This window comes from Candoia aspera, chromosome 1, assembly GCF_035149785.1.
Source record: "Candoia aspera isolate rCanAsp1 chromosome 1, rCanAsp1.hap2, whole genome shotgun sequence".
Classification (NCBI taxonomy): domain Eukaryota; kingdom Metazoa; phylum Chordata; class Lepidosauria; order Squamata; family Boidae; genus Candoia; species Candoia aspera.
In genome coordinates this window covers 171270185-171297249 of record NC_086153.1, presented here as the reverse complement: position 1 = coordinate 171297249, position 27065 = coordinate 171270185, and the positions used below count along the sequence as shown (strand labels likewise).

Below are 27065 nucleotides of genomic sequence, written 5' to 3'. Positions count from 1 at the left end.
TTCCGGTGAGGAATGGCAAATTGACATTCTGCAGATTGCAGGATGCATTACGGCTGAAAAGGCAGCTGGATACTGGATCTGGACTGCTGAAAATTCTCTCCTGATTAAGGAGACAACTTGACATTACCCATAGATACTCCGGGCACCTGTTTTTTTGTGAATAGACAGCAGAAACCAATGTTTTTGTGGTCTCTTGTGATCCAATGGGAGTTGTGGGATTCCATCATGCCCTGAGCTGTTAATGTAGCCTTTTATGGACTCAGAGTTCAACCAAACCTCATCTTTTAAATCACTTCACGGGTTTTTTTTATTGTTTGTTCAAGATCAAAAAGTCTTCAGAACCTCAAGTCTGGTATTCATGGGATGAGTTTTTCTTCAATCCATATAGAAAGAAAGAATACATGTTTAAAGTTTTGTAAGAACTTTCTATTTTGTAGTATATAGCAAAAAGGTGATTATAGTACTGAACTGGAAATTTTTTAAATGGATTAAGGGTTCAGATGGATTTGAATTAAAGAAAGACTTTGAAGTTAATTAATGATCCTCTCTCATGGGAAAAATTCTTTTGTTTATATTTTAAGCTGATAACAAGACTTTGAAGGTTAGACACTAGAGGGCACCAGATGGCTACTTTAAAGAAAATCTTGATGCTATTGCCTAGTCCGGTAATGAGACGTTTTCAAGCAAGCAACCAAGCTCAGAGAGCACCAGGACTCCACAATTTATATTCCTCCTAAAGGCCTTTGCTTGCTCAGCAGGAAACAGTGACTCTGTCTCCCATAATGTACAATCAGCAGCTCTTAGGACCACACACCTTGCAATCAGCAACTATTCAAGAAGTGACCATTATACCCCCACAATCCTTTAAAACACACAGCTCTGCTAGTCATTCTCTTTTCTTTATGTCTTGCTTTTGTTGAGCTCTACTGCCAAACTCCTATTAGCTTTTCCTGTTTATTCACTCAGCTGCAGTCAATCCTATACCTAGAAATACATGGAATTATATAGAGAGAATGACAATTTAACTATAAGACAATTTAACCAAAGTGACAACAGCCAAACAAAATCCCTCTCAAATCATTCAACAGTTAGACATAGGTAGTCCCAATATTGTTAAAAACTATCAAAAGGAAATTTCAGCTTCCAGGATGGTCTCACTGCACAATGACATCATGTTATTATGCTATTAGTTAGTTGAAAATAGGCTGTTCAAGAGTGTGATAAATTCTGTACGATATCATGTTTTGTTTTGTTTCTTCTAATAGTGATTGATGCAGGGTGAATTCCTAATTTATAGCCTTAATTATTTCATCCAAAACTATGGTGACTATTGATTCAAGTCACAAGGACATAAAAAGATCCCTTCTGGAACAGACCATAGGTCCATCTAGTTCAATGTTCTGTGTTACACAGTGGCCAACTGGATCCATTTGGGCTGCTCACAAGCCTAGGGTGGAGCATAATATTGCTTCCCAGCAACCAGTGTCTAAAGCAGGCAGCCTGTGATTCAGGAGGTAGTAAAACAGCCATTAATATTAGTAGCTAGGTTGTCCATGGACCTGTCCTATTCTCTTTTAAAAGCATCCAAGCTGGATGACATTACCATAACTGCTGGTAAGCACTGTGTAAAAAGTATTTCCTTCTGTTGGTCCTGGATCTTCCTACTGTCCTGACTAAGCAAAGACCACGCCGAGACGAGGAGAAAGTCTCTAGTGTTTTATCACTGCTATTGTAGACAGAAAATCCTACCAAACTGAAGAAGCGTGGGAAAACCCAGGCAGATAAACCCCAAAACTCAAGGCGGGTCTCTGCTGGGTTTCTTTGAATGACAGCTCAAATTCTCTAAACTACGCATGTGTTTTCCCCCCTGGATAGGGGCCCCCTCCTGCTCACCATCAGTACTCATGACATCTACTGTTAGTTCGATGGAGGACTCTGAGTTCCAACACTATGAAAGAGGGAGAAAACCCTCCCCCTATTCTTTTATCCATGCCTAGTATGATTTTGCATTAACCTATCATTCCCCTTATTCTCCTTTGTACCACGCTCAAGAGCCCTAACCACTAAAGTCCCTTCTTACAGGGAGAGCTGCTTTAGCATTCTAATCCCTGTAGTTCCTCTTTTTGCACCTTTTCTAGCTAAGTCAAACGTTCCCTACCTCTCACCCACCCGCATGTATTTAAAGGTTCTCCTGCTTTGCTGAATCAGCATGTGATTGCACTTACAATTAGCAGAGTTGTTTTAGGATACTTTTAATTTCAATGGTACAGCTGGGTCACCCAGCTAATTAGCAACTCCCTGGAGTGCCATTTAAAGCCTAAGAACCTGAAGGTATAACAGAAAGGCACATTGGTCAGAGGTAGGTGGGTGCGTCCATCTCTACTCATGTCAAATGATGGCCTTGGGGGTTGCATTTTAAAAACGGTTCCATGCCTTTCAGTGTAACCTACGCTGTCTGACACAGAGTTACTGTGCTTCCTACAAGTGCAATTTGCAGAGATGAGCTTGCCAAGGGGTCCAAAATGCAGAACATTCCTTCAGATAATCTAATGTCCTATTCTATGTGCCTTCTTCCTCCCCAGCACTGAAGTTCCTGCTACTGCTCCTAAGTGAGGAGGAGAAAGCACCCCTGCTAGTTTGTGTCTTCCAAATTGAATTGGATGATAGCTTTCATCAAGTATTCCAGCAGTACAAAAAGAGTGATAATGGTAATCTCACTGTAGTTGGAAAGCTAATATTGATACCTGTTCCTCATGCAAGATATTTATCCTTTGAAAGTTGTCATTTGCCTTAAAGCCCACCTGTCAAATAAGCAGATAACAGCAGCTGTGCACAAGTACCAAACTGCATACCACGTAGAAGTGTACGTCTGTGGTAACTGATTACTTCAGACATCTGACAATCTGGTCCTGCACGCAATCAGTTCCATTTAAATTCCATGCCTTTAATGGAATCTGTTTCCAAGTCAGCCAGAATATTGACTGTTTATCTAGAACAGATCTAGATAAAAGGCTTCATGGCACTGTTGTGTCAATATAGGTAAGCCAAGCATGTGACATATGACTGATATTGCAACTGCTCACAGCTGTGTTGTTTCCTCCAATATCAATAATAAATAAGGTGACAAGTGTGGGGAAGGAAAACTGATAACCTCCAGTTATTAAACTACCATTTTCAGGAGTCCTGATTCATAGCCCATGATCCCAGATGCTTAGAGACATAGTTTGGCAATTTCTAGAGTGGCATGGGTTCCTCACTACTGATAAAATGATTTACATATAGGACAGACAGTCAACTGACACCAGTCAAATTACAATCTGTCAGGATTGTTACTGAAGAAACAGATGCTTGGCACAAAAGGAGAGCAACTGATGTTTTTGCTTATTTGTTTGTCCTGTTCTCTTCTTTTTTGCTTTGTAGACCAAAATACTGCAGTACTTATTTCCAAGATCTGCAACTACCAGCCAACAGGATCAAGCAATTCTCTCATAACCTTTGTGTTTTTCCTTACCAGTCAAGTTCTTCAGCCCAAGCCGCCTGAGTCCAAAGCTCCCATCTTTTTTGTAATTGAGGAAGATGGCCAATGCAGAACGATCCTCATACAGTTTTGTTCCACGAATGATCCGCAGATTCTCCAGAGGAAGATATTCAAATTGATTCAGAGCTACCAAGACATAGCCTGTGACTTCTCTGATAGACTGCAAAAGACAAACACAGATTTTATTGTGAACTAAAGTATTTCCAACTCACCAATTTCCGATTTCCAAAGGATCTTATACAATATACCAGAATCATTTATTTATTCATCATTTAAAAGTAGATGAAATTTATAAAAGTCTAGCAATAGTAAACCACTCATAAAGTCAAAGGTGATATTTGCTTCATACTTAAAAGCAAGGAAGAAATGCCATTTCAGAGAAGGCTGTGATTCACATTGTCACCCATGTACTTCAGATGATGGGAGGACACAAAGCAGGGCTCCAAATCAATGGTAGAAGTATATTTTTAATAAATCATTTTGTATTGCTCACATAATTATAGGTGTCATTACTCTGCACTTTGGTACCACTTCAAGGGGACATCTGCAGAATAATTTCAAGTACAGATATAACATGCATGAATAATGCACACAGCACTCATGTGCAACCAGATCTAGAGAACTTTATTCCAAAATGAATAGGTAAGAAATTTTTACTCAAGGCACAGTTAAATTGCTCAATTATCTACTATTAAATATGCCCCCAAATTTACTTTTAAAGATGCTAGACAACGTAATAGAGCAGGGGCTATAAAATAAATTTTGTAAACCTGTGAATGAAATTGTTAGATCATAAGTCTGACAGAGCCCTGTCTCAGTGTGGTCTGACATATTTATTTCTTGGGCTGGGGAGGTGGAGAGGTTTCAGACAAATTCATTCATTATTTGGTATGGAGCAGCCAAGATAGGCTAGTTTCCTTCAGCTCCCCACTTTTGGAGGCCTACCTGTATCCAGAAGTTATTGACCACCAGCAGCAAATATCCCCACTTTTGGAGGCCTACCTTTGAGTCAAGAACAGCAGGATAATCTTCTCTGTTGTGCAGCAGTCACCCTCAAGCAGGAGAACCTGCCCACATCAGAACCAGGCCTAGTGCCTGACCCCAAGATAGAAGGCTTGGTGAATCTGTTGCAGATGCATTAGTAGGCTAGCTGGCACAGGGAAGTTCTACCCAGGCAACTTCTGGTTCAGAGCCTGGGCAGTAAGAGTTGTGGGCATCCCTAGATTCTTTCAACCAGTGGCAGTGATGGAGGACTGGCAAATTCCAGCACAGTCCCAAGGTTCATTGGGGCCCCCAGTAGTACACTCATTCACCTCACAGAACTGTTGCAGATAGGAAAGTGACAAGTCTGGGGAAAACAATTTGGATGCTAACAAGGGGCCTTAACTTAGCACCAGGAAGTAGAGAGATCAATGCTATGCTTTCTCTCTCTCTCACATACACACATCCAGGAAAGGAGCAAGAAAGAGCTTTCCCAGAAGAAAAGCTTCAACTTTTTTGTCTTGGAGCCCAGGTCTCCAACAGCAATGTGCAACTGGTAGAGGCTGCATCAGGAGAACATCCTTCCTCCTCCTGCCTTAGTAGAGTGACATACTACCTCATTTGCATAAAGAGACACATTCTCCTGCTGGCCAAATATGCTCGAGATGCTGCTACTGCTGCTTCATGCCCCTGCCTGCTGCACAAGGAAGATCCAAAAGATATGGACTTCACCTTGCCCGCTCTGCTGTCCTCCCCACCACAGCTGTTGGTGGGTGCAGAGTGAGAAAAGATGGGCTGTATGCTGGACTGTCAGCAAGTGCTGCTGGCAGGTGGGGAGCAAAGAGCTGAATGTGCCTCTGGAGATAGGAAGGAAGAGACAAAAATGTTGTGGTCACCCTTAGTAATGCAAGTTCCAACAATGATCCAACATTGGGTGTGCAAACCTAATTTGCACATGCACGGCTGGACAGCAGCTTGTCCAGATAGAGTGGGAGTTAGTGTGACTCTCCCCTTAAATTTGCTCACAATAACCCAGGAGGTTCAACCCATAGTTGAAGAACCCCTGTCACAAAGGATAGGGCGTTCAATGGTTTGGTTGGCTAAATCATATTTTAAATACTAGTTGCTATCAAACATCATTAGAAGAAAGGTATTATTCTTCCATCCTGCTAGAGAATTTCATGAACTAGATATGCAATTAGAGTAACAGAGAACTTGTTAATATTTTATGTATTATACCATTCCCTCCTTAAGGGAAGTTTTAGAATACAATTCTGAAATAGTTTCTGGGGAATAAATATAATTGGACACGGGGAACCTTATTTTTGAGTAAATATGTATTGGATTTGCTCTCCAGGGATTTTTTAAAATGTTCTTTTGATCATATCACTTACAATCTCTCATTTTCTTTTTACACTCTGGATTTCTGTCTTACACACAGTATACTTGTGCTGGACAGCATGGTTGATCCTGACACAAGGTACAGAGTTGCTGTGAGCAAGGCAAGTAGAGCAAAACTTACTCTGTTATTCACCAGCAGCAGCAAATAGCCAATTAGTGCCAGTCCTCCCAGGTAAACCAGACAGGAAACACGACCAGATGAGCTACCTCTACTTTATTGTAAGGCTACATTAACAGAATCTTGCAAGTCTGAAAGTACAAATCTCCCGCCATCTCTATTTACCACCTAACCAGTTAGGGTGGGTCCTTTCTAAGTTTCTTTCTTTACTCGTTACTCAGTTGTGGGCTCCTCCCTCTTTTATCAAATCATTCCCTAGGCAGCATCTCTCTCCCACACCCCGCATCTTCCAAGGTCATTCTCATATTCCATTACAATTAGCTTATCAGTAAAATGAAGGTTCCCAAAGTCTGTCTGCCATGTCATAACCCATCCCATTCTGTTTTGCCAACTTCCTTTATTGCTGCTACCTTAATATTACATGGATAATCTATGTACACTTCTTTTATAACCACTGATCAGCTGTATAGTATCTCACAAATGTACCTCAATTCTTTGACAGCATACTACAATTCACTGCCATTGAAATAATAATGCAATAGTAAACAAGATAATCATATCTTTTGCTGATTTGGAATGCTAGTGTCCACCCTGGGACTGGAGATACACATTTAAATATCAAAGATAAGCAAACTCTGATTGGCTGCCAAGAATCTGTTTTGCTCTAATGGCTCTTCCTCATGTACTGCTAATCACAGCATGAAGATGTCTCATTAATTGTTTCTGCATGTTTTGTCTTCATAACATCACCTGTATCTCATCCCCAGTCCATGGCAAAGGGAACATACATTGAAAGTAGCTGTTTCAGGTTAAAAAGAGAGTTTTTCCTCTTCTCCCAGCCAAAGTGTTGTTGTATGAACAAGTGACATGCATACTAGGCTCTGTCCAGCAACTGTGGGCCATCCAAAGTTGCTGCAGGCAGCACCCCACCCCTCTTAGACTCTAGCTGCTCTCCTGCAGGGCCATTTTCCTTTTGGCAGTGGAGAGGCTTTTTCCTTTCTCCACCTCTGCCAAACCTGCTGGAACTGGCAAGAGAATCTCCTGGGGGCAGCTATGAGCACTTCCCTTCCCATGGCTTTTCTTCCTATCTGAGTACAAGTGGCTGCTTGTGAACAGAATGGAGAAACTCAACACTGTTTGCCACATGAGCTCCCGGACTGTATCTGGAGGATAGCTGGAGTCTGGGGAAAAAAAACCAGATAAGGAGTTTTCACATACAGAGAAAACCTTACAGAGACAGGGGAAGGAGGAGTTGAAAATGGACTGAGAACCTGGTAGAAATATAGTTATGAGGAATTTGGAGTGAGAAAGAAAGAAAGAAGGAAAGTTCCTAGCAAGCGAGAATGGGAACGAGGCAGTGTCTGTCTACTAAGGAATTCCAAGGTAACTCAAGATCATCTTGCGTAGAGGTCATTAAGGCAAGGATGCATAGCTGTCAAGAGAGAGTAAAGGATGTGATTGGTAGTCATGAGAGGTGGCCAGCTAAGTTTCAACTAAAGCCTTTGATTAACTTGGGGCAGGGGGGAATTTAGTAGCAGCTGCATTTTAGGAGAGACACACTGTCATTTTTGCAGAGGCATTACTACTGCCAAGAGGGAGTTAAATATTTATCTCACAATAACAGAGCAATTAAGAAAGCCAGTCTTGCATAGTGGTTAAATCATCAGGCTAGAACTGGGGAGACCATGAGTTCTAGCCCTGTCCTGGGCACAAAGCCAGCTGGGGGACCTTGGGCCAGTCACTTTCTCTCAGCCCTAGGAAGCAGGCAAGGGCAAACCACTTCTGAAAAACCTTGCCAAGAAAACTGCAGGGACCTGTCCATGCAGTATCCAAGAATTGGACACAGTTGGATTGATTAAAAAAAATAGAGCAATTAGGCCATAAAAATAGAGCAATTAGGCCATAAATTGGAGTCCCAGTGTGATGCAGAGGTTTAGGTATTGGACTAGAAGTGGGGAGAAACAGGTTCTGATCCCCCTCAGCCACAAAAGCTCACTAGGTTACTTGGGGCAAGTCTCTCTCTCTTACCTCAACCTACTTTACCGGGTTGTTGTGGGGAAAAATAAGAGGAGGGAGCACTGTACAACACCACCTTGTACAGGAACACCACCTTGAGTTCCTGTACAAAAAAGTGGGACATAAATCAAAGGAAAGGTGGAAAGAAACTGGCTACCTTCTATCCTCCTTTGCAGGCAGACACCAGAGGGAGGCAAAGGGGGAAAACCTGCCTGTTTCTACGCATCAGCTGAATTCTGCTTGCTTAGTTATCTGACTGGAAAAGTCACTCTTCCAAAAAGGCAGGTGTCTTTCTCCCCTTGTTATACAAAGAATAAAGGACAAAGTTGATACAGTTCACAAGAAACCTGTATTTGTTTGATGAATCCTGAGAACTCATGACATTGCTTTAGTGGCAGAATGCATCCCTTCTCCCAGGGAGGGGGAGCTGAGCAGCTTTAACCAGGGTGGGCAGCAAAGCAGGCTTTACCAGGCAACACCCCCCCACCCAGCATGGGTCTTCAGCTGCAATTCCTGATTCACAGAAGAGGAAGGGGGTTGGCACACATACACATAGGCATGGATCAGCTAGCTCGGAATCAAGTCCTCACAGACTATTTTAATCTAGGACAAGCCAAGGGCAACTATCGGTGGCTGCATTTCCCTTCCCCAAAGAGTTCCCATTCCCCCTGCTGGGTGAGAAAAACAACTATTGATCACCTTCTTAATGTTGGGTGAGTGGAGCTGGGCACTGGGAGCCTAGGAATCAGAGACTTGGCACTCTTCCTTCACCAGAAGCTATTACAGCCATGTTGACAGTTTAACAACCATGCTGAAAACAAAATAAATGCTCTTATTAGATTGCCTGCTGTTGATCTACAAAACAGTTCTCCTGCTGCTGCTGCTCCATTCCTGTCTTTAAAAGAGTTTTCTTTAGGCTGGTCTAGCACTGTTTCACATGAGTGGTGAACATGTGTTAATAAAAAGGATGCATAAGATTGGAGTGAGAAAATGCCCATAGAAGCCAGTGAATAAGCAGAAACCAAAATAGCCATGGAGGAACAGAGTGCATCACTTTAATACTGGATCAGCTAAACACAAAGTTAGGTGGCCTCAGCTGTGTTTTGAGGAGGAGACAAAGGCATAGTACTGAGGACGTGCCCTTAAAGAATGATTAAGCAAGGCATCATCAAGCTGTTAGGGGCAATGTGTGAATGAGCCTTTATTGAACCTCAAAACAGAGTCACCACTTGTCAGACAGGAAACTTGACCAGATGAGCTAATTCTACTTTACTGTAAGGCTACATCAACAGAACCTTGCAAGTCTGAAAGTATAATTCTCCTGCTGTCTCCTTTACCCCCAAGAAATTAGGGAGGGTCTCTTCTGAGCCTCTTGCCCCGCCCACTATCCAGCTGCGGGCTGTGCTGTCTCTTATCTGTTTCCTAGGTAGTGCCTCTGGGCCCAGTCTCCCAAGGTCATTCCCACATACCATTACACCAGTGTTCAGAGACCTCGTATGTCCTATGTGATGTCCACTGCAGATGTCAAAGCTTTTGGAATGGAGCATCTCTGATCTCCTTGTAACTAGCCAGTGAAGGAGAGGGAGGAGCTGCTTTGGTGAGAAGCAACTCCTGTATTTCCAGCCTGTGGTTAGCATATTGTAGCAGTTCTTGTGGTACCCTAAATCAATAAAGCAGAGTTCCAGCATTCTTTTCAAAAAATATTTTATTAGAATTTTACAATACAATAAGATAATAAAAATGAAAAGAAAAAGAACAAAAAGAAAAAGAAAAAAGATAGGAAATAAGAAAAAAGAAAAGAAGTGGAAAAAAAAGAAAACATAGAATTTTGGCTTCTGCTCTTCTTTCTATTGAGTAATTGCCATCTTACTCTTTCCCTTCCCTCTTTAACCCTTTCTAATCCCCAAATCCAAAAATCAGTTCAGTCTTCTTTTTTCAGCAAAAAGTCCATACAAGGCTTCCAGTCTTCTAAAAAAGGCTTTATCGTTTTTTCCCTGACCAGACTGGTCAGCTCTGCCATTTCCACAAGCAATGTCAATTTTATAATCCAATCCTCTACTGTGGGTACATCCTTTCATTATTCTTCCATATTTATGCAGACAATAATCTTGCCGCAGTTACCATATAAAATATTACTTTCTCATATTCAGAGTTCCAGCATTCTTATGGAGTCTGTTGCCTGACTGGGTCTGCCTCAAAGGGCTGACAGTTCAGGCCAAAACATTCAAATGTATAGGTATTGGTCTGGGCATAGGGCACCCCAAACCAGCAGTTCTGGGCATGGAATGATTTGTGCAACAGAATGTTTTCCTTATCCCTCCTGCGTACTACCAGCCTACAATGTGTTCTACTTCTCCCAAACATGGTTGATCAGTGGCAAAGGAGAAAGGAGTAGCTCATGTTACGCCCCAGTGCCAGTCACCCAGTACCAGTTCCATGAGCCTCATCCCTAGTGTTAGAAGTCCAAATCACTACAACAAAATACCAAAGGATTTCATCAACCCAGTCAGCCAAATCCTACCTAGCAAATGCACTATTACCATCTCAAGACACCACTTTTAAAATGAGAAAACCACTCACCTCCAAAACATGTCAGGCAAATAAACACTCCCCCAGGTCTGTTCTTCCCCAAAGCAACCTGTGGGGCACATTCAAGTGAAGTCAGCACCCACCATCTTGAGAACCTCCTCCAGATTTCTACCCTACCCAGAAGCATATGGAGTCAAACGAACTAATCCGAACATGGTGTATCTGAACTGGCCATAATTCTATAATACTATATCAACTAAACATGGTGGGTCAGTTCTCTCTCTCTCTCTCTCTCTCTCTCTCTCTCTCTCTCTCTCTCTCTCTTCATTGACCACTGATCAATCTTACTAGAGTGCATATCTCTACGTTTTGCTGACATGCCAAGTTGTGTATGGATAAGCTGCATTGCTTTGGGAAGTACCTTAATGATTGGGAGGCATTTGGAATGCGTTGGGGGAATACCACTCAGTGTTACTTTCAGAAGATGTCACAGGCTGCCTACAAATCTAGCCCCTTCCCCAGATACCCAGAAAGAAATATACTTAACAGTCATGTAACACTTGAATGAAAATTCCAGGCAGAGGCTCTTCCTCCTCATTAATCACCAAATAAGAACTGCCAATCATATTAGAAGCTCAAGGGGAGGAGAATGCAGGACACAGGAGGAAACATAGAAAACATCAAATAATCACTATGCCAAGTGTATTTATGTATGTATTGAATTTAGAGAGCTGCCCAACTCGGTAAGACTGTGTGGGCAGCGTACAATATTAAAAGCAGTAGAAACCAAAATAGTAAGAAAAGAACAGAACATTGTATCATTGCCCTGTCCTGTCACTTCCTTTCTAGTATAATATATGAGACTTCAAATCAGATGTGACATTACAGCCCCACTGGAGGATTCACCACATGAATTATCATGATCCTGGCTCATGTGTAATCCAGTATGCATACAACTATACACATGAAAGCTTTCTTCCAGAGACCTTCTGAATGATGTCAGTGGGGGTGGAGATTATGCAACAGCTAAAAGAAGCTATTGTCATGGACATCGTTTCTTTGGGCAAAGCACATACTTGTAATACATCTTTCCTAACCCCACCACAGTTGTCAACATTGTCCCACTACCAGGGAAACTTCACAGCTTCTGAAATGATAGTCAGCAGTTCCATGACTCTCCACAACCAACTGCTCATGTACCCATTGCCCTTGCAAAGGAGGCATGAATATGCAGGCAGATCCAAGGCGCCAGAAGCAATTTAGAACTTGCAAATGACACATGCTCTCCTCCTACTTTACCTCTGTTGATAGTTGTCTTCAAACCTCCTGTTCACTCCATGTCTACCGGCATAGAACGTTTAATGTTCTGTGATCTTTTCATGTTCATGTTCTCTCTAACCTTCACTTCTTGCTGCAGATTGATTGTGTTTCCCAACATGGAAAACAATATAGAGTTTATTTGTTGGGCTCTGAAAAAGCCCATTTCTTACCATTCTCCATTGGAAGCCTTAATTTGAGAAGAAACTCTGGAAATTTATGTCCATTATCTTTTGAACAGATTTTTCTAGCTTCTGCACTTCTTCAATTGGTAAAGGTAAAGGTTTCCCTTGACGTAAAGTCCAGTCGAATCCGACTCTAGGGGGCGGTGCTCATCTCCGTTTCTAAGCCTTGGAGCCGGTGTTGTCATAGACACTTCCGGGTCATGTGGCCAGCATGACGACTCGGAACGCCGTTACCTTCCCGCCGAAGCGGTACCTATTGATCTACTCACATTTGCATGTTTTCGAACTACTAGGTGAGCAGGAGCTGGGATTAACAACGGGAGCTCACCCCGCCACGCGGTTTCGAACCGCCGACCTTCCGATCGACAGCTCAGCGGTTTAACCCGCAGCGCCACCGCGTCCCTGTCTTGCATCCTGTCTTCAATTGACAGGATGCAAAATAGAACATTTCTGGTCAGAATCTGGTATCAGTTTCTACCTTGGGTCTTTGAAAAAGCATGAATCAGTATCAGGTTATGCTTTCCTGTTTTTTTGCAAATGTTCCTTCAAACAGGTTGGTGGTAGCAACAGTGATGATATTATTTGATTTTTTTTTTTGGTCATATGTCTAGAAGCATTTTTTCAAAATCATCTGTGATTGCCAGAAATGTTGCTTGTATATGAAACACATTTCTATGTTGCTTTTTTCCATCTACTATTGCCTAAGCCAGGTCACAGAAAAGCCTTGTCTGATGTGAGAAACTGGAGCACTGATTGCCTGTTGTCCTTCAGCTTCTTTGAGTACCTTTGGTTTTGTCCCCCTTACATTTCTCACTGCCTGTTTTGTTTTTATTTATAACCAAACACTGAGAGTGAGAGAGAAGAAAAGCTCTGTGCATGTAGCTTCCTACTGTCTTTGAGATCAATGTCCTTCGTAATGTGGTTCTTTATCCTTCTTTCTCCATATGAACAAAAAAGGACTATGGAACCTTTAGTTCTAGAGAGAACACATCACATAGGGAAGCCTAAACCCTTCTCACTCAAATAATAGGTCTTAGAATTAATTCCATAGATTCATTTTGCCTAAGGAAGGGCTGGCCAGCCTCTCAAGTTTCACAGTGTTGCTTCTGATTCTGATTCCAGCCAACCTCATAATGGACACCCCTGTATGCAGAAAGGAACTTTCCATGTAAGTCTTCCAGCAAACTTACAATTAACCTTATTATTTTTGTTTCTTGAAAATAGGGCTGCTGTCTGAACTAGACCCCCTATTCTATGAGCCCCTTGGCACTCTGGGCCCAATATAGTGTGCCCTTTTTACCTCCATTTGTTATCAATCTGTGGAAGGCATGCCTAGGAACATGGGAAAGAAAAGTGGATGCTAGAAACCACCCTGTAAATTCTTGGCAGAGGGGATTTTGGAATGAGGAGTTTTCTGGTTGTCAGCTTCAGCCACTGTAAAACAAAAACATCCCTCTCTGTTCCTTTTTAGGTATTGCTTAACTGCCACAAGCAAGTTCATAAGGGACTATTTACAAACTTGCAAAAAATCAATAGAAAGATTAAGCCAGAAGAATGATGAAATGATTCTTGCCATGCAAACCATTGCTATGAATAAGTATCAATACTCTTGAGAAAGTGGAACTGCCAGGCATGTCTCAGTATTAATAAGCTCTGCATGCACTAATTCTGGAGCATAATAGATTCTAAAAAATGCACTAAATTCTTGAGAGGACTGTTGAAATCTTGTAAGCATTCACTTAATGTATATGAACATCAAAGTTAGTTAGCAGATCAAAGTGGAATTTATTCACTGAATTACATCTATCAGAATGCTAGACTTATGCTAAAATCCCGGTGTCTCTACAAATGATACACAATAAAACCTGGATGTATTCTTTCTGATATAACGAATTTGTGTGTGTTCTCTCTCTCTCTCTCTCTCTCTCACACACACACACACACACACCTATCTTCCCAATTAATATGTCAAAAGAAAGTCAACTCTACATTTACTGGCATATGCAGATGTGTGTGTTACATGCTCTCCCAGGTTCAGCTTATGGTCACTCACACTCACAGCCTGTTGAGGCACGTGAATCTTGTCAGCCCCCCTTGCTTTCTACTTGGGCTTTCCAGATAGGTGCAGCTTGAGCAGACAAGACACCCAGCCCTGGTCTACAGCCGGGAAGCAATTAGGGACACATGCAAATCACTTTCAACTGAACACTGAGGCACAACAGGTTCTTTGGAATACATGGAGACCCAGTGAATTTAAAGCAACAGCAAAACTTTACTGGTTACCATGTACATTTGCTTTTTCTCATACACACACACACACACCACACACACTCATCCACTGTTATCCACATCCTTCTCAACTAGGCTGCCAGGCACTAGGAGTGGGCAGGCTACAGGACTCCTTTTTATCCCCAAAAGTTGTTGCTTTATTGATTAGCTGGGATTGGCGGTTTTCCGTGTGCTCAGGCCCAACTTCCTTTGTGTGGTTCAGGTGAAATTTTTTTCCTTTGTTTCCTTAACAACTTGTTTCCTTCTTATCTACCTCCCTGAAGGGATCTTTTAGACAAGATTCCTGGCTTTTTGTCCTCCCAGCTTCATCTTTAATTATGGCAGCTTCAGTCTAGTCTCGCATGTGCATCTCTGAAGATATGCAAGAGAGAGATAATGAAATGGAAAAATATATCTATAAGTTTTAGTCAAAGGAGCCAATGTTGCAATCACAGAAACCTGAGAATGGGACATTCCAGAGAATGCAAAATATCTGATATTATCCTCCAAGCTGACACCAAGAGGTGCTGAGGCATCATGTTTAATAGATGAAGTAAGTTTAGTTTTGTTCTCAGTGGTTTTGGATCAGGTGGCATCTTCTAAAGGAATAAACATACAACATAGCGTATTATTATCTAAGCTGAAGGACTTTCCTCCCAAGTTTTGGACAAATCGGCAGCTACGCCACAATAAAGAATGATGTCATTCCCAATAAATGTTGTGAAACTTTGGGAAGGGGAGCAGTGAGAGATAAAGCCTTAGCACATCCAAAAGGGGCAGGGTTTCAAATATGTGGCCGTATATGCCATCTTGACTTATTTTGACCTCCGCTGTTGGGGATGCCCATTATGTGTCTCTATTACCTGATAGGAGAAAGAGGCGATTACCAGATTCTGATCCAAAAACCCCTCTTTATTTCCATTTTCACTGCAAATGGGCTTGTGGTGAACAGTTACTATTTATTCTAATTCAAACCGTATCAGCTGTTTTGCTTTTGGCCCATATGCCTTGGGTTTTGACCATAAAAAAGGAAAATAAATACAGACATAGAAAAGCACAGCATACATTAATTAGCTATAATTCCAAGCTGCCCATAGTATAAGGTTTATTTTGGAGGCTTTCTGGCATAACCTATTGCTAAGGCAGCCTGGATTTCTGGGAACACATGATAGGGCCTTCTTCATGACAGAACCTTGATTGTGGCAATTCTCCCCAATGAGATTAGATCATCACCTTTTTAGGCTGCTGTCAGATTTTTTTGTTACACGTTCTGCTTTCCAGTTTTTAAATTATTCTTTTGCAGTGTGGTTTCTCTCCCCCTCCCCCTTTCTGGGCTGAAAGACAACCGAGAAATACTATTATTTATAAATAAATAGGAATCCTGAATAGAAATCCAGCTACAGTATTAGTAGATCAATCGATTTCCCCTTCATGTAAATTTTGTATTTTTTAATTTATTAAATCTCTTCCATTCTGTATATCCATTAATATGCAGAATTTTAAAGATTCTATATATAATATTTTAAAAATTATTTTAATTATTTTTTCACAAAATACACATTTCAATCATGATTGCTTGAACCCATTTTACCCTGAAAATACATTTTAAATGTATTTTTTAAAGTTTCATGAGCCAAGAAATACATTCCAAAATCAGAGAAGTGTGAAATGCATAGGATAATTACTTCCCAAACTGTGCATTAATCCTGGAAGTACAGATCAGTCAGTTTGCATCAGAACTGACCAAGACTGAATTCTTAAACTTATATGCTTTATCGGTTTTCTCAACTCATTTTTTAAAAAATCTTTTTACAAAAGGGTAGAGGATCAAAACATCTCAGAAATGAAGACATGAAGAGGTATGATGTCCATAGGATGCGGCTGAGACAATGTTCAAATGAGCTATCCAGAGAGAGGGCTCTAAAAAGTCTGCAGAGCATTATGATGATGAGAAGATGCTGCTGGAGGATCTGGAAGAATGTTAGGAAGAATCATCCAATCTTAGGAAGGTAAGATGCCAGGGATAATTGCCTTAAAAAGGCCACAGGCATAGGAAACAGTAACTTTGAGAGACGGAACTAAAGGAAGGAAGAAGGAGAATTTGCAAAAATTACACATGGAGCCTGGAGAAAGAAGGGAATAAGCAGGTATGGGTGGAAGGGACACAGAGTTGGAAAACTTAGCATCTAGACCCCGAAAGGGAAATTCTGCTAGTCACAGCAGAATTATGTTCTGGAGGCAAGAAGCAGTAGGTAATGATGCTAAGCTTCATATGTTGATTTCAATTAATTAACCTATTATTACTATTTTAAAATCCTATCCAAAGCTTTCCCTGCTATATACCATCTAATCTGCATCCCTTCTAGGAAGATCTGAGATAAAACAGGAAAAGGGACAGAAAGGACAAGAAATATTTAGACTATACCATATAATAGCCCAGGAGCTTGACATACTCCAGATTCAAAGCTGCGCATTCACCTACAGCATCAAGTAGGAAAATATTGATCAGCTGAAATCTAGTCCATTTCACACTTTTTCAGACACAAGGCAGCATTGTGTGATCTTTATGCAACAGCACTAAAATTAAAAATAAACATAAAAATAAAAAATAATCAAAGATATCATGAGATTGTTAAATCTTACATGATTTTAGCAATTTTACCCTGAAATGTCACATACTCATGAGATTTCAAATGAGAACATCCAATCTTGTGATTTTTTGCTAATAGATATAATTGGAAAGTTACTCACATGCCACCTGGGGTGGCACATTTCCAGCTCTGCTTTATTGATTTAAATATCCATGCTCATTTCTGAGGCAAAAATCTGGATCACAATTTAGTTCTCCATCTGCTTTGAGCTTTCTTGTTCAGTTCACAGCCTTAAAACATTATTAAAGTGTGATTCAAAATTACTTCAGAGGAAAATACCCTTTGAAATGCATATTTTGATAGGAGAATGAATGCATGTATATGTGTGTGTGTGTGTGTGTGTATAAATAAATAAATTAAATATCACAGATCAACACAGAAATGGTGTCCCATGGACTTCTCAATGTATGGCATGTAAAGGTGACAGTGAGCAGAAATGTATTTATTTATTTATATTTACTCTTTATTCTGTTTTTCAAATACATTCTAGAATCTGAAATTTGGAACCTTCATAGTCAATCACAAATTATATTATGCGAAGAGTGAAATTATACTTTCATATTTTATTTAATGGAAACAACTTAGAAAACTCATAAATTCAGCACGAATCAGCAAGAAAATTTAGTGAATGATTCATATGTCCTAAGAATGGAAACATAGTAAGTATCCATCATATTTCAGTATAATTCTTAACAAAATTCCAGAATTGGGTACTATTCAAGACTTAGCTGTTTAATGGGGATGTCTGTATGGTGGAATGGAGGTTCAAAGTCAAGCATTCCACCACCATCAGTCATGACCAGCATCATGTATGTTGAGCAGAGATCAGTTTGCCTCTGAGGCTGCAAAAGAAAGATTACGAAGACAGCTACATGTTGAAATACTACGAAATGAAAAGACGCCAACTCACTCCCAAGGAAATACGACCTTCAGAAGAGCAGGGCAGCAGGTGCCACTGGGCAGAAAGCAGATGGAGGGTGTCTCTGAAGAAACCAAAGTCGGAGGAAGCTACTTTACCTGTTAGATTTATTTTTAAACAGAGAACCACAAACAAAACAAAACAAAGGAACAGATGAAAAAAAAGAAAGAAACAAGATGTAACCCGATGACTCTAGCTACCTTGAAACTTAATTGAGTATTTCATATATGGACTTCGCTTGTCCCAATATTCTGCATTCCACAAATGAACTTTGATCAGCTAACATTTTTTGACATGTTACGATTAACATTAGAGAGGGAAAGTGATGTGTCCACACCTTGAGGTGGCAGTGTGGCAAGGGCAAGGCGTTGCAGATACGTGTAGCGCGTATCCCTCTTAGAAGGAAATTCACATCCTCTGGTCGCTTTACTTATGCCAAAAGCGACCAGAGGATGTGAATTTTCCTTCTGAGAGGGATACGTGCTGCATGTATCTGCAACGCCTTGCCCTTGCCACACTGCCACCTCAAGGTGTGGACACATCACTTTCCCTGAGTTTGCCACCACCTTCTTCTTGCCCCTTTCCTTCTGTATACTGACAGCACAGTACAAATTCTCACTGCAAGTGACTGCCGTGCCTGATAATACCTTTTCTTAAGGGGTTTCTCTAATGAAAAGAAGAAAATGCTGCTTTATTTCCCCTCATTTGTTATTTCATGTTCCTTCACACATCCCTGCCACATTAACTCCTACCAAAGATGGCCAACTCAGTGCCTCCCTTTTGCCATTTCACCTTGCCAAGATCTGCTTCCATTCTTCAATAGCTTTCCTCCAATTGCTTGAATGACAACCCAAGAATAGCCCTGCTGAATCAGACAGATTCTTGTCCACTATGTTGTTCCTCACTGTGGCCAATCAGATGCCTCCAGGGTGTTTGCCAGCAGGAGACAAGACCTGCCACTCTCCCACTGTTACTCCCCCACAACTGGTATTTGGAGCCCCCATTTCACTTCTCACAGCAGCCCTGGGGGCTCACAAGAGGGAGTTGGAGACATGGCCCCTCCTGCTATTGTTCCCTTGCCACTGGTTATCCTCAGTGGGATAACAATGTGTCTTCAAGTTTGATAGATCTGTCCTCCATGAATGTATCCAATCCTCTTTTAAGGCCATCCAAGTTAGTGGCATCATCACATCTCAGAGTAATCAGTCCTACAGCTTAATTATGCACTGTGTGAAAACTTGTTTCCTTTGGTCTGCTTCAAATATTCTTCTAACGATCTTCATTAGATGACTCCTGATCCCAGTATTTTGAGAGAAAGAGGCAACTGCCCCCCTGTCCACTCTCTCCATGCCATGCACAATATTATACACTTCAATCATGCCCTCCCCAGTCACCTTTCCTTCAGGTTAAAGGGCCCCAAACACGCCAGCCTTTTCAGGAGAGAAGGCGCACAACTCTTCCAATCATTTCAGTTCCAAAGAGAGTGCACATATTCTTTGGATTAAAATGTAAAAATAATAAATACAAGTTAACACCTTTTGATCTGTCCTACTAATCAATTCCGCTCCTTTCCTTGGTTTTCTCATGGAGGAAATCTATCTATGTGGTTGCTAGGAGTTGGAAATGACTTGATGGCACATAGTTAAATCAAATCAAAACTCTGGTTTTTAACATACACACAACCAGGATTCTGTGGCCACCAAGCATTTATTTATTTTTATTTAAAAGATTTGTATAGCCACCAATCTTAGAGCACAACTCTGGCAGCTCTACCTTCCCTGGAAAATTTGGCATATTCCCACTCACCCTAATCCTGCATTTTCCCTTGAAATATTTTAATACTACAAGCCCCAGAATTCCTCTGAGGCTGATGATACATGTGGATGGGTGGCTCCATCTTGGGTATATTGGGGCCATGGTAATTGCCCTACAATTGAGTAATTACAATGTGCAAAGGAATCAGGCTATGTGCTGTTAGAGAAATCTGAATCCTTACAGAATCTGCCCCACTTAGAGTCAGACACATTTCACCCACTGCTCCGTAGGACACAAGCGCCCCGGACTGTCTTCCTGGCTTTCCAGTTTCAAGGGCCACTGAATTTGTCCTAGCCCTTGATCTGGGTGTGGCTGGAGGAGGAAGGGTGCTATCCTGGAATACAGGTGGAAAGCTGCAAGAGAAGACATGCACTCACACGATCAGGGGGTGCAGAGATCCACAAGATAAACTAAAGGTTCTTTAAATAAAGATATGCAGTACCTAACTGAAATCAGACCAACAATAACGTTTTACTGATTTAGTAAAGCAAAGGTAGCTCCATGCACACTTTCTCATCTGAACCCACTCAAAATAAGCTTGGCCAAGACACTGGCTAGGGGCAATGGGAGAAGTCTGGTACAGACACAGAAGCAACTCAGTTCCTCTATTTGCTTTGCTCAGTTTTATACAGATTCAGACAGTTGTCATTTGTTAAATATGCTTAGGTGCTGGATAAATGAATGATTTCCTCCCGTGCTTTGCTGTGGTTATCATAATCTTTCAACATAGCTTGCTTCCCCTTGCGGTTTCCCACTCCCTGTTTGCATGCCTGGCCTCTTTTTCTGGTTTATATCATTCATGAGGTCACATAGATGGCTTTGCTTTGGCCTGGTGTACAACAGCGCTACACAGTGTCTTACTGTTCATAATGCTTACGCTTTGATACACATAAGCACTGGAAGCATTTGATCATCATCAAAAGAGGGTTCTTTTGGCTTATTGGCAAAACATGGTTTGCAAGCAACGCCCCCGCCCCAAAAAACATGGCTGAAATAGCTTCCTTTAAACTACTTGTCTAAAGAGTAGGTTGTCCTGCTCAGCCCACTTTCAGCTGCAGTTTTAAACCACATTTAGAGATCCTTTCAATAGGATATCCCCAAATACAACAAACTGACATGTTGTTAGGTGTCATTTAAAACTGATTTTTTTATTTCCACATCCACAGCAAGTGAAAAGTTTAAAAACTCTAAACTATAATCAATGTTATTTGATTACTAACAAAACAAAGTCAACAAGGTACAAATGAAGGGATCATGCTTTTGTTGTTTTACTATGTGTTGTAAACAAAATGAAATCGTAACAAACAGAAGACTTTGCCTTCTGTTTAAAATAACAGATCAATGGACAATTATAAAAGTGAAGTTTCTCACGAAATCCACAGGAGGCTATAAAAATAAATCAAAGAAAGATAGACTTTTGGTTAAGATACCAAGTGGGAAGTGAGATCAATTTCTAGCTCTACAAAACTCTACTACATTCCACAATTTCATTCAATCGCGTAAGTATTGATTTAAACCAGCCTACACGTTACACTAAATACACAGCTTTTGTCCCGAAAAGCAACTTCCCATTTAACTCAGTTCAATAGTATTGTTGGGAAGGGAAGGCAGAAAAGGCCTTTGGGGGAAAATGTTATCCTGTCACCAGTCTGTTACAGTCTCTGTAAGCTTCTAAGCTTTTCATTAAAAAAAAAAGTGGGGGGCACTTGGGGGTAGTTTTCTCTGCCCAAATCAATGTGTCCTAGTCATGCTTAACTATGGAGTAGGCTCCTGTGGGCCCAGTAAACTCTACATCAAATCCAGTTCCGTTTTGCATATACTTCAAGCCTACCTCAATTCTATTTCAGTTCCATGTTATTCTATGAATTCAAAAATGTATGTATGTATGTATGTATGTGTGTGTGTGTGTGTGTATGTATGTATGTATGTGTGTATATATATATATATATATATATATATATATATATATTCATTCATACGCAGTTTTCCTAATATATTTTGTATGCCGTTCTTGAGTTGAAACTGCATGGCAAAATCCAGAGAAGTTCAGAAGTTGAAAGATAACTATATTCCAGTCTACAGAGTAGTCCAGGAAATGCAACTTGGGTCAATTTTCTTGGCAAGAGGATTGATAATTGTGCTGTACACATACACACACTCTCTCTCTAGTGTAATCAAACATGTATTTCCTGAATGTTTGTGCCTACACCGAACACAAAATATTTCATTTGCTCAGTAAAATGTAATATTTATGATAATGTGAAACACTAAAATTTTATATCAGGTCTATTTTTAAAAAGTTCAATAGAACTAAAAATAACTGAAAATACAACACATGTTACATAAACTCTTGGTTACCTTAGGGACAAACCAATCTCTGTTTTGTTTCCCTCACTGTTCTCAGATTCACTCTGTGCTCTATTCCATTTTTCCTTAATTCTACTTTAACTAGGAGTCTTTCTAGAACAAATTTCACAACTGCAGCATGCAGTTTGTTGCAACATTTATTTTCTTTTTACCTCCACAGGATTGCTATTGCGGGGACAAAATGAGGAGAGTCTCATACAGACTGCCCTGAACTCTCAAAAGAAAAGACAGAATATAAATGCAATGAATAATAAATAAATTTTTATCTTCTCCCTTCTCTACAAGTTATTAATGAGGAGATTCACCTGGTCCTCTAATATATGCAAAGAAGTGCAATTCTAAACAGAGACATTAGAAGCTGTGAAATATATCATCCTCTGTCAACAGAAGTTGAAACTAAAATGGGTATAAATCAGTTTCTCTTTTTCTTTCTTTGTACACAAAACAACATACTAAAGTCCCAAACCATTTAGAGCTTTCTGAGTTAAAATTCTGAACTGCACCCAGAGAGGATAAGAGAGTGTAATATGTTTAGAGACAGTGTGTTCTGACAAGTAACCTGCCAAGACATTCTGAATCAGCTATAATTTTCCAAAGCTTTCAAGGGCAACACCACATGAAAGGCAGTACAGTAATCTAATGCGGAAGTTACCACGGCTCAGATCATGTTGCTAGGTTTTCCTGTTCCTAGGAGAGGATATATTTGGCACATCAACTACAGTTATGTAATTCCATCATTAGGGAGCTGAAATAAAAAATAAAGCTGTCATTTATTCTATGCTTCCAATAGCCCCAGAAGAAGCAGAAATTCAACTTATTTGCAATATTCAATTGAAGTTAAAAAGAAGAATAAATTGCTGTATTTCTGTATAACAGCAAGGGAAAAAAGAAGTAATCTTCTTACACTACAGCATAGGACATCCCTACCATTTATGTAGAAATCTATTCAAGGCTAATTCTTCAAGCAATGAGTGGAAAACACAACGGGGGGTATACAAAATACTCACTTTTGAGATGAGGCCAGCAAACATTTTGTACAGCAAACATTTTGATCCCCAGCACAAGCCCTGCATATAAAAGTTAACAGATTTTCCTTCCATTCTTCTGCTTCATCTTCCAGTGATGTCACAGGATCCAGTGTTCTTCAGAATGACAAAAGCAGCCTTGCTCTGTCATAACACAATCTCTGCTTCTCTCATATCTGCATGTGACATCATAATGCATGTACAAAAGGGGCAGAGCTTGCACTGTGTCAGTACAAGGCTACTTTCATCATTTGATGTCCTTCTCTGCATCCTTCCCTTAGTTGGAAGAGGATTAAAATTGTCTAGTTGTAGGATTACCAATTCTTAAGACATACTCAGTCTTGCTTGATAGAGGTTCAAGTTGGTGGAGGTGGCATGAACATAAAGGAAACACATTCACCTTAATTTTCCATCCCCAGTCACTCCACCCTTCCTGCTCATGAAGAACCTAGAAAAGCTCCAGCCCTGGACGGGGTGGTGGTGGTCAGGACGTGGACGCAACCTTAGAAGATGCGGTTCTTTATGGCCTGCCTTGGCCTGGAACTGGAAAGACTGGATTCAAACACCACTCAGCTATGAAGATCACTTTGGGCTAGTTATTATGCTTATGCTTAATCTATCTTCCAGAGTTGTTGCATAAATAAAACAGAGGATAAGAAACTATACGAGCTATCTGGATCTCCTTTGAAGAAGGATGACTTATAACTATCTTCATAACCTAATAAACCAGAGCAAATCTAGATTCAGGAGATTGCTGGGGATATAAAGTTAGTCTTTTGGCAAGAAAACAGAGATAAAACGATGTGCAGAGGGAAGGACCAGCCTTATCTACTCCTTTCCCCAATTAAACTGAATGTCAGATTAGCATCTCAACTCATTAAATGATTAAAATTGATAATAATATGAGCAAGCATTCCTTATGTGAATTTCCTTTGTTCCTATGAATCTGACACAATATTTTTCTAAGAGCTGGAATGCAAAAGAAATTCACCACGGATTTGAGTAGGTGCAAAATTCACACAGAAGAGCACGTAATTGGAAAGATGTATCCCAAAAGTAACATATAATTTAAAAAGCTTCAGGCAAAAAAAAATCAAATAAAATGTAAAAAGGAAGATAGAGCTAACACAAATATTGATGGAATGGCATATTATGTGAGAACCAGTGGCACTGACATGACCTAGATTTAAAATGTTTCACACTTATCCTGAGATTGATCAAACTACAGTAGCTATGAATTATGGAAGCTGTGCAAGTAACAAATTGTGGGCATTTGATCAAAGGCATGATAACATGTTGGGACAGGATCATGGGCACTCAGTGAGGGGGAAGGAGAAGCAAGTGACAAACGTGTTATGAAAACTTCACCCCTGTTGTACCTTATCGCAATGTCACATGCAAGTACATAAGGGGTACACCTTATGAAGGAACTATCTTCATTTTGCAGAAATTGCAGCTTGTTGCAGATAACCCTGGATGTGCTAACTCATGTAACTGGCCATGCCCTGTCCTAAAGGATACAGTAGTGAACAAGTATCTAGATACCACATCTGTAATGCATGAAGATTTAGCTGTATATGTTGTGCAATGGTGCCACAGGAGAGCTCTTCAAGGACAGGCATTTGAAAACATTTACTTCAGTTTCCTCAACTTGTTGATGACAGTTGTCCTTGTATATTTTGACTGCAGATATAGAGTTCTCACTAATGATAAAATAAGGAATTGAGATCTGGGCTGCAGAAAATCTGGATGACCACTTGACAGAAAATATATTAACTCTTCGCTGCCATCTAATGGTCACCTGAAGTTTTGCAGTCTAGATCTGGTAATCCAAGATAAAGCATAAACATAGGAAACTGCGACTCTTACACTGATGGCATTTTTATGGATGGATAGTTGCTCTTTTTATAGAATAGTTTTACCTCCCACATTGCCAGTGCTACAATATTTTCTTTTCTTCCTTTGGCTTACAATCCATGAATATTTAATATGAAATTAAACCACTGCACAGTATGGAGCAATTTATTCATCTAGATGCAAAGTCACATCTTCCACTGGATTTTATGAGAATGACATGTGCATAATTCAGATCCTTGTAATTCTGAGATGCCTTGAGGCCACCTTTTGCTAATTGTTCATAACGGGCAAGGAATTCCTCTTTTCTATCCCATGAACTTGGACAGCTTTATAAGGTCAATACACTGAGTTTAACATCACAAATATAGTAACAGGGAATAAGTCTCAGTCTCTCTCTCTCTCTCTCTCTCTCTCTCATTTATTTTCCCTTAATTGAAAATGGGTGAAAACTAATTTAATTTCAGTTGGAGAAGTTGATCCTAAACACATTAAAACTTAGCATCTCTTTTTAAAATTTAAAATTTAACATACTTGAATCCAGCAGACATAATTGTTTCTACCTTTTAACTTCTGAAACAATGCTTGCATAGTAATAACTGGCAGAATCTTGACTTACAGCTCTTGTTCTTTTGAGATTAGTGGGAGCCACAGAACTAAGTTGTTGAAGATCCCCATAAAGAGAATCTGTCTTGAATAATGGTGCCATGCATATCAAAGCATACATCATGTTCCATGTCCTTACACTTCTTGCAAGCAAGTTGTCTTTCACCATGGTTCACTTATTTAATCTTTTATTTCTAAGGTCATTAATAAAATTTATTGCTGTCTTGACAACACTGAGACAATTTAGTGGAGTAAAAAGTGAGTTTGGATGTTACAAATTCAACTAATTGCACTATTAACTGAGAGTTTTTACTGCAGGGGTTTCTCCAATAAACTGAAGTATGAAGCCAGAAAGATCTATGTTTGGAATGGTAGACAGTATATGCTGTATGCGCAGCAACAAAATATAGATGACGGACAGATGGACAGAGAAACAGCTAGATACCCCTCTCTACATTGACCAGAAGTGCAATAGTCCCAAAATATTGAATAGGAAAATCAGTGCTTTTTTGTTCAAATCCTTACATAAAATCAATTACTTTAGTAATAAAACCTAGATTTGTTTTTTGTTTGTTTTTCAATACATCTTTACCAAGCATTATGGCTGTATTCACACAGTAGACCATACTTTAACATGTTGTGAAGATGAAATGAATGCAACACCCCTTGTATTCACGTGCATGATCTCCCCTTTGCTTCAGTGTGGCAAAGTCCAGAACTGTTATTAAGCAAAAACAGAAATGAGAATGTTTCATTCCCAGCTGGCTATGCAGGAGGAGCAGAGAGAAGGGTACGCAATAAGGCCACATTTACTTCATTCCACTCCAGTTTCTCCATGCATATTGAGGCAGTAGTACCCAGGCTGGAAAAAACCCAGGTAGAAAAGCCTCCTTCAGGAAGTGTGGCTGCTGGTAAAGGTAAACCAATCGAAGCGAATATCTGTAGCTCAGGGTTGAACTGTGGAGTCCCTGGTGCTCTCTGAGCCTTGTTGTTTCCTTGCAGACATTTCATTGCCAGACTAGGCAACATCTTCAGTGTGAACAGGGAGAGGGCCTTGCTCAGAGAGCACCAAAGACCACAGAGGTAAACCAAGCAACTGTATCAATCCCATGGAGCAAGAGTGGACAGCTGGCCAATAATTGTTCTGGCTCCACTGCTAAGCACTGTTGCCTGGGGAAGAGCCTCAGAAAATATCGTATACTAAGCAACGGAGATTTATCAGACCAGAGTGCATGCAGTTCTTGAGAGGGTATCACCACCTAAGCCTAGCACAGCCACCGCCTCAAAAGAACATGCCAGACACCCACTCTTCCACTGAAAAGCTACAAATCAGCATGTTGAGGAAAAGATAGCAATAGAGGCACTGGTGGTCGGGAGAGATGGTATTTGTATGGATGGGACTTTATTTATTTATTTATTATTTATTATTCACATTTCTATCACCGCCCATCTCCCCCTAAAAGGGGCACTCTGGG

At 40.4% G+C, this 27065-nt stretch overlaps 1 protein-coding gene across 1 annotated transcript in view; it reads right to left on the bottom strand.

Annotated features, from left to right (window-relative positions):
- Positions 1-27065, bottom strand: part of ERBB4 (erb-b2 receptor tyrosine kinase 4) — a 559265-nt gene that overhangs the window by 409414 nt on the left and 122786 nt on the right. The window contains exon 3 of the mRNA XM_063303051.1: positions 3512-3698. Coding sequence (XP_063159121.1) covers positions 3512-3698 — 187 coding nt within the window. The remainder of the gene's footprint in view (positions 1-3511; positions 3699-27065) is intronic.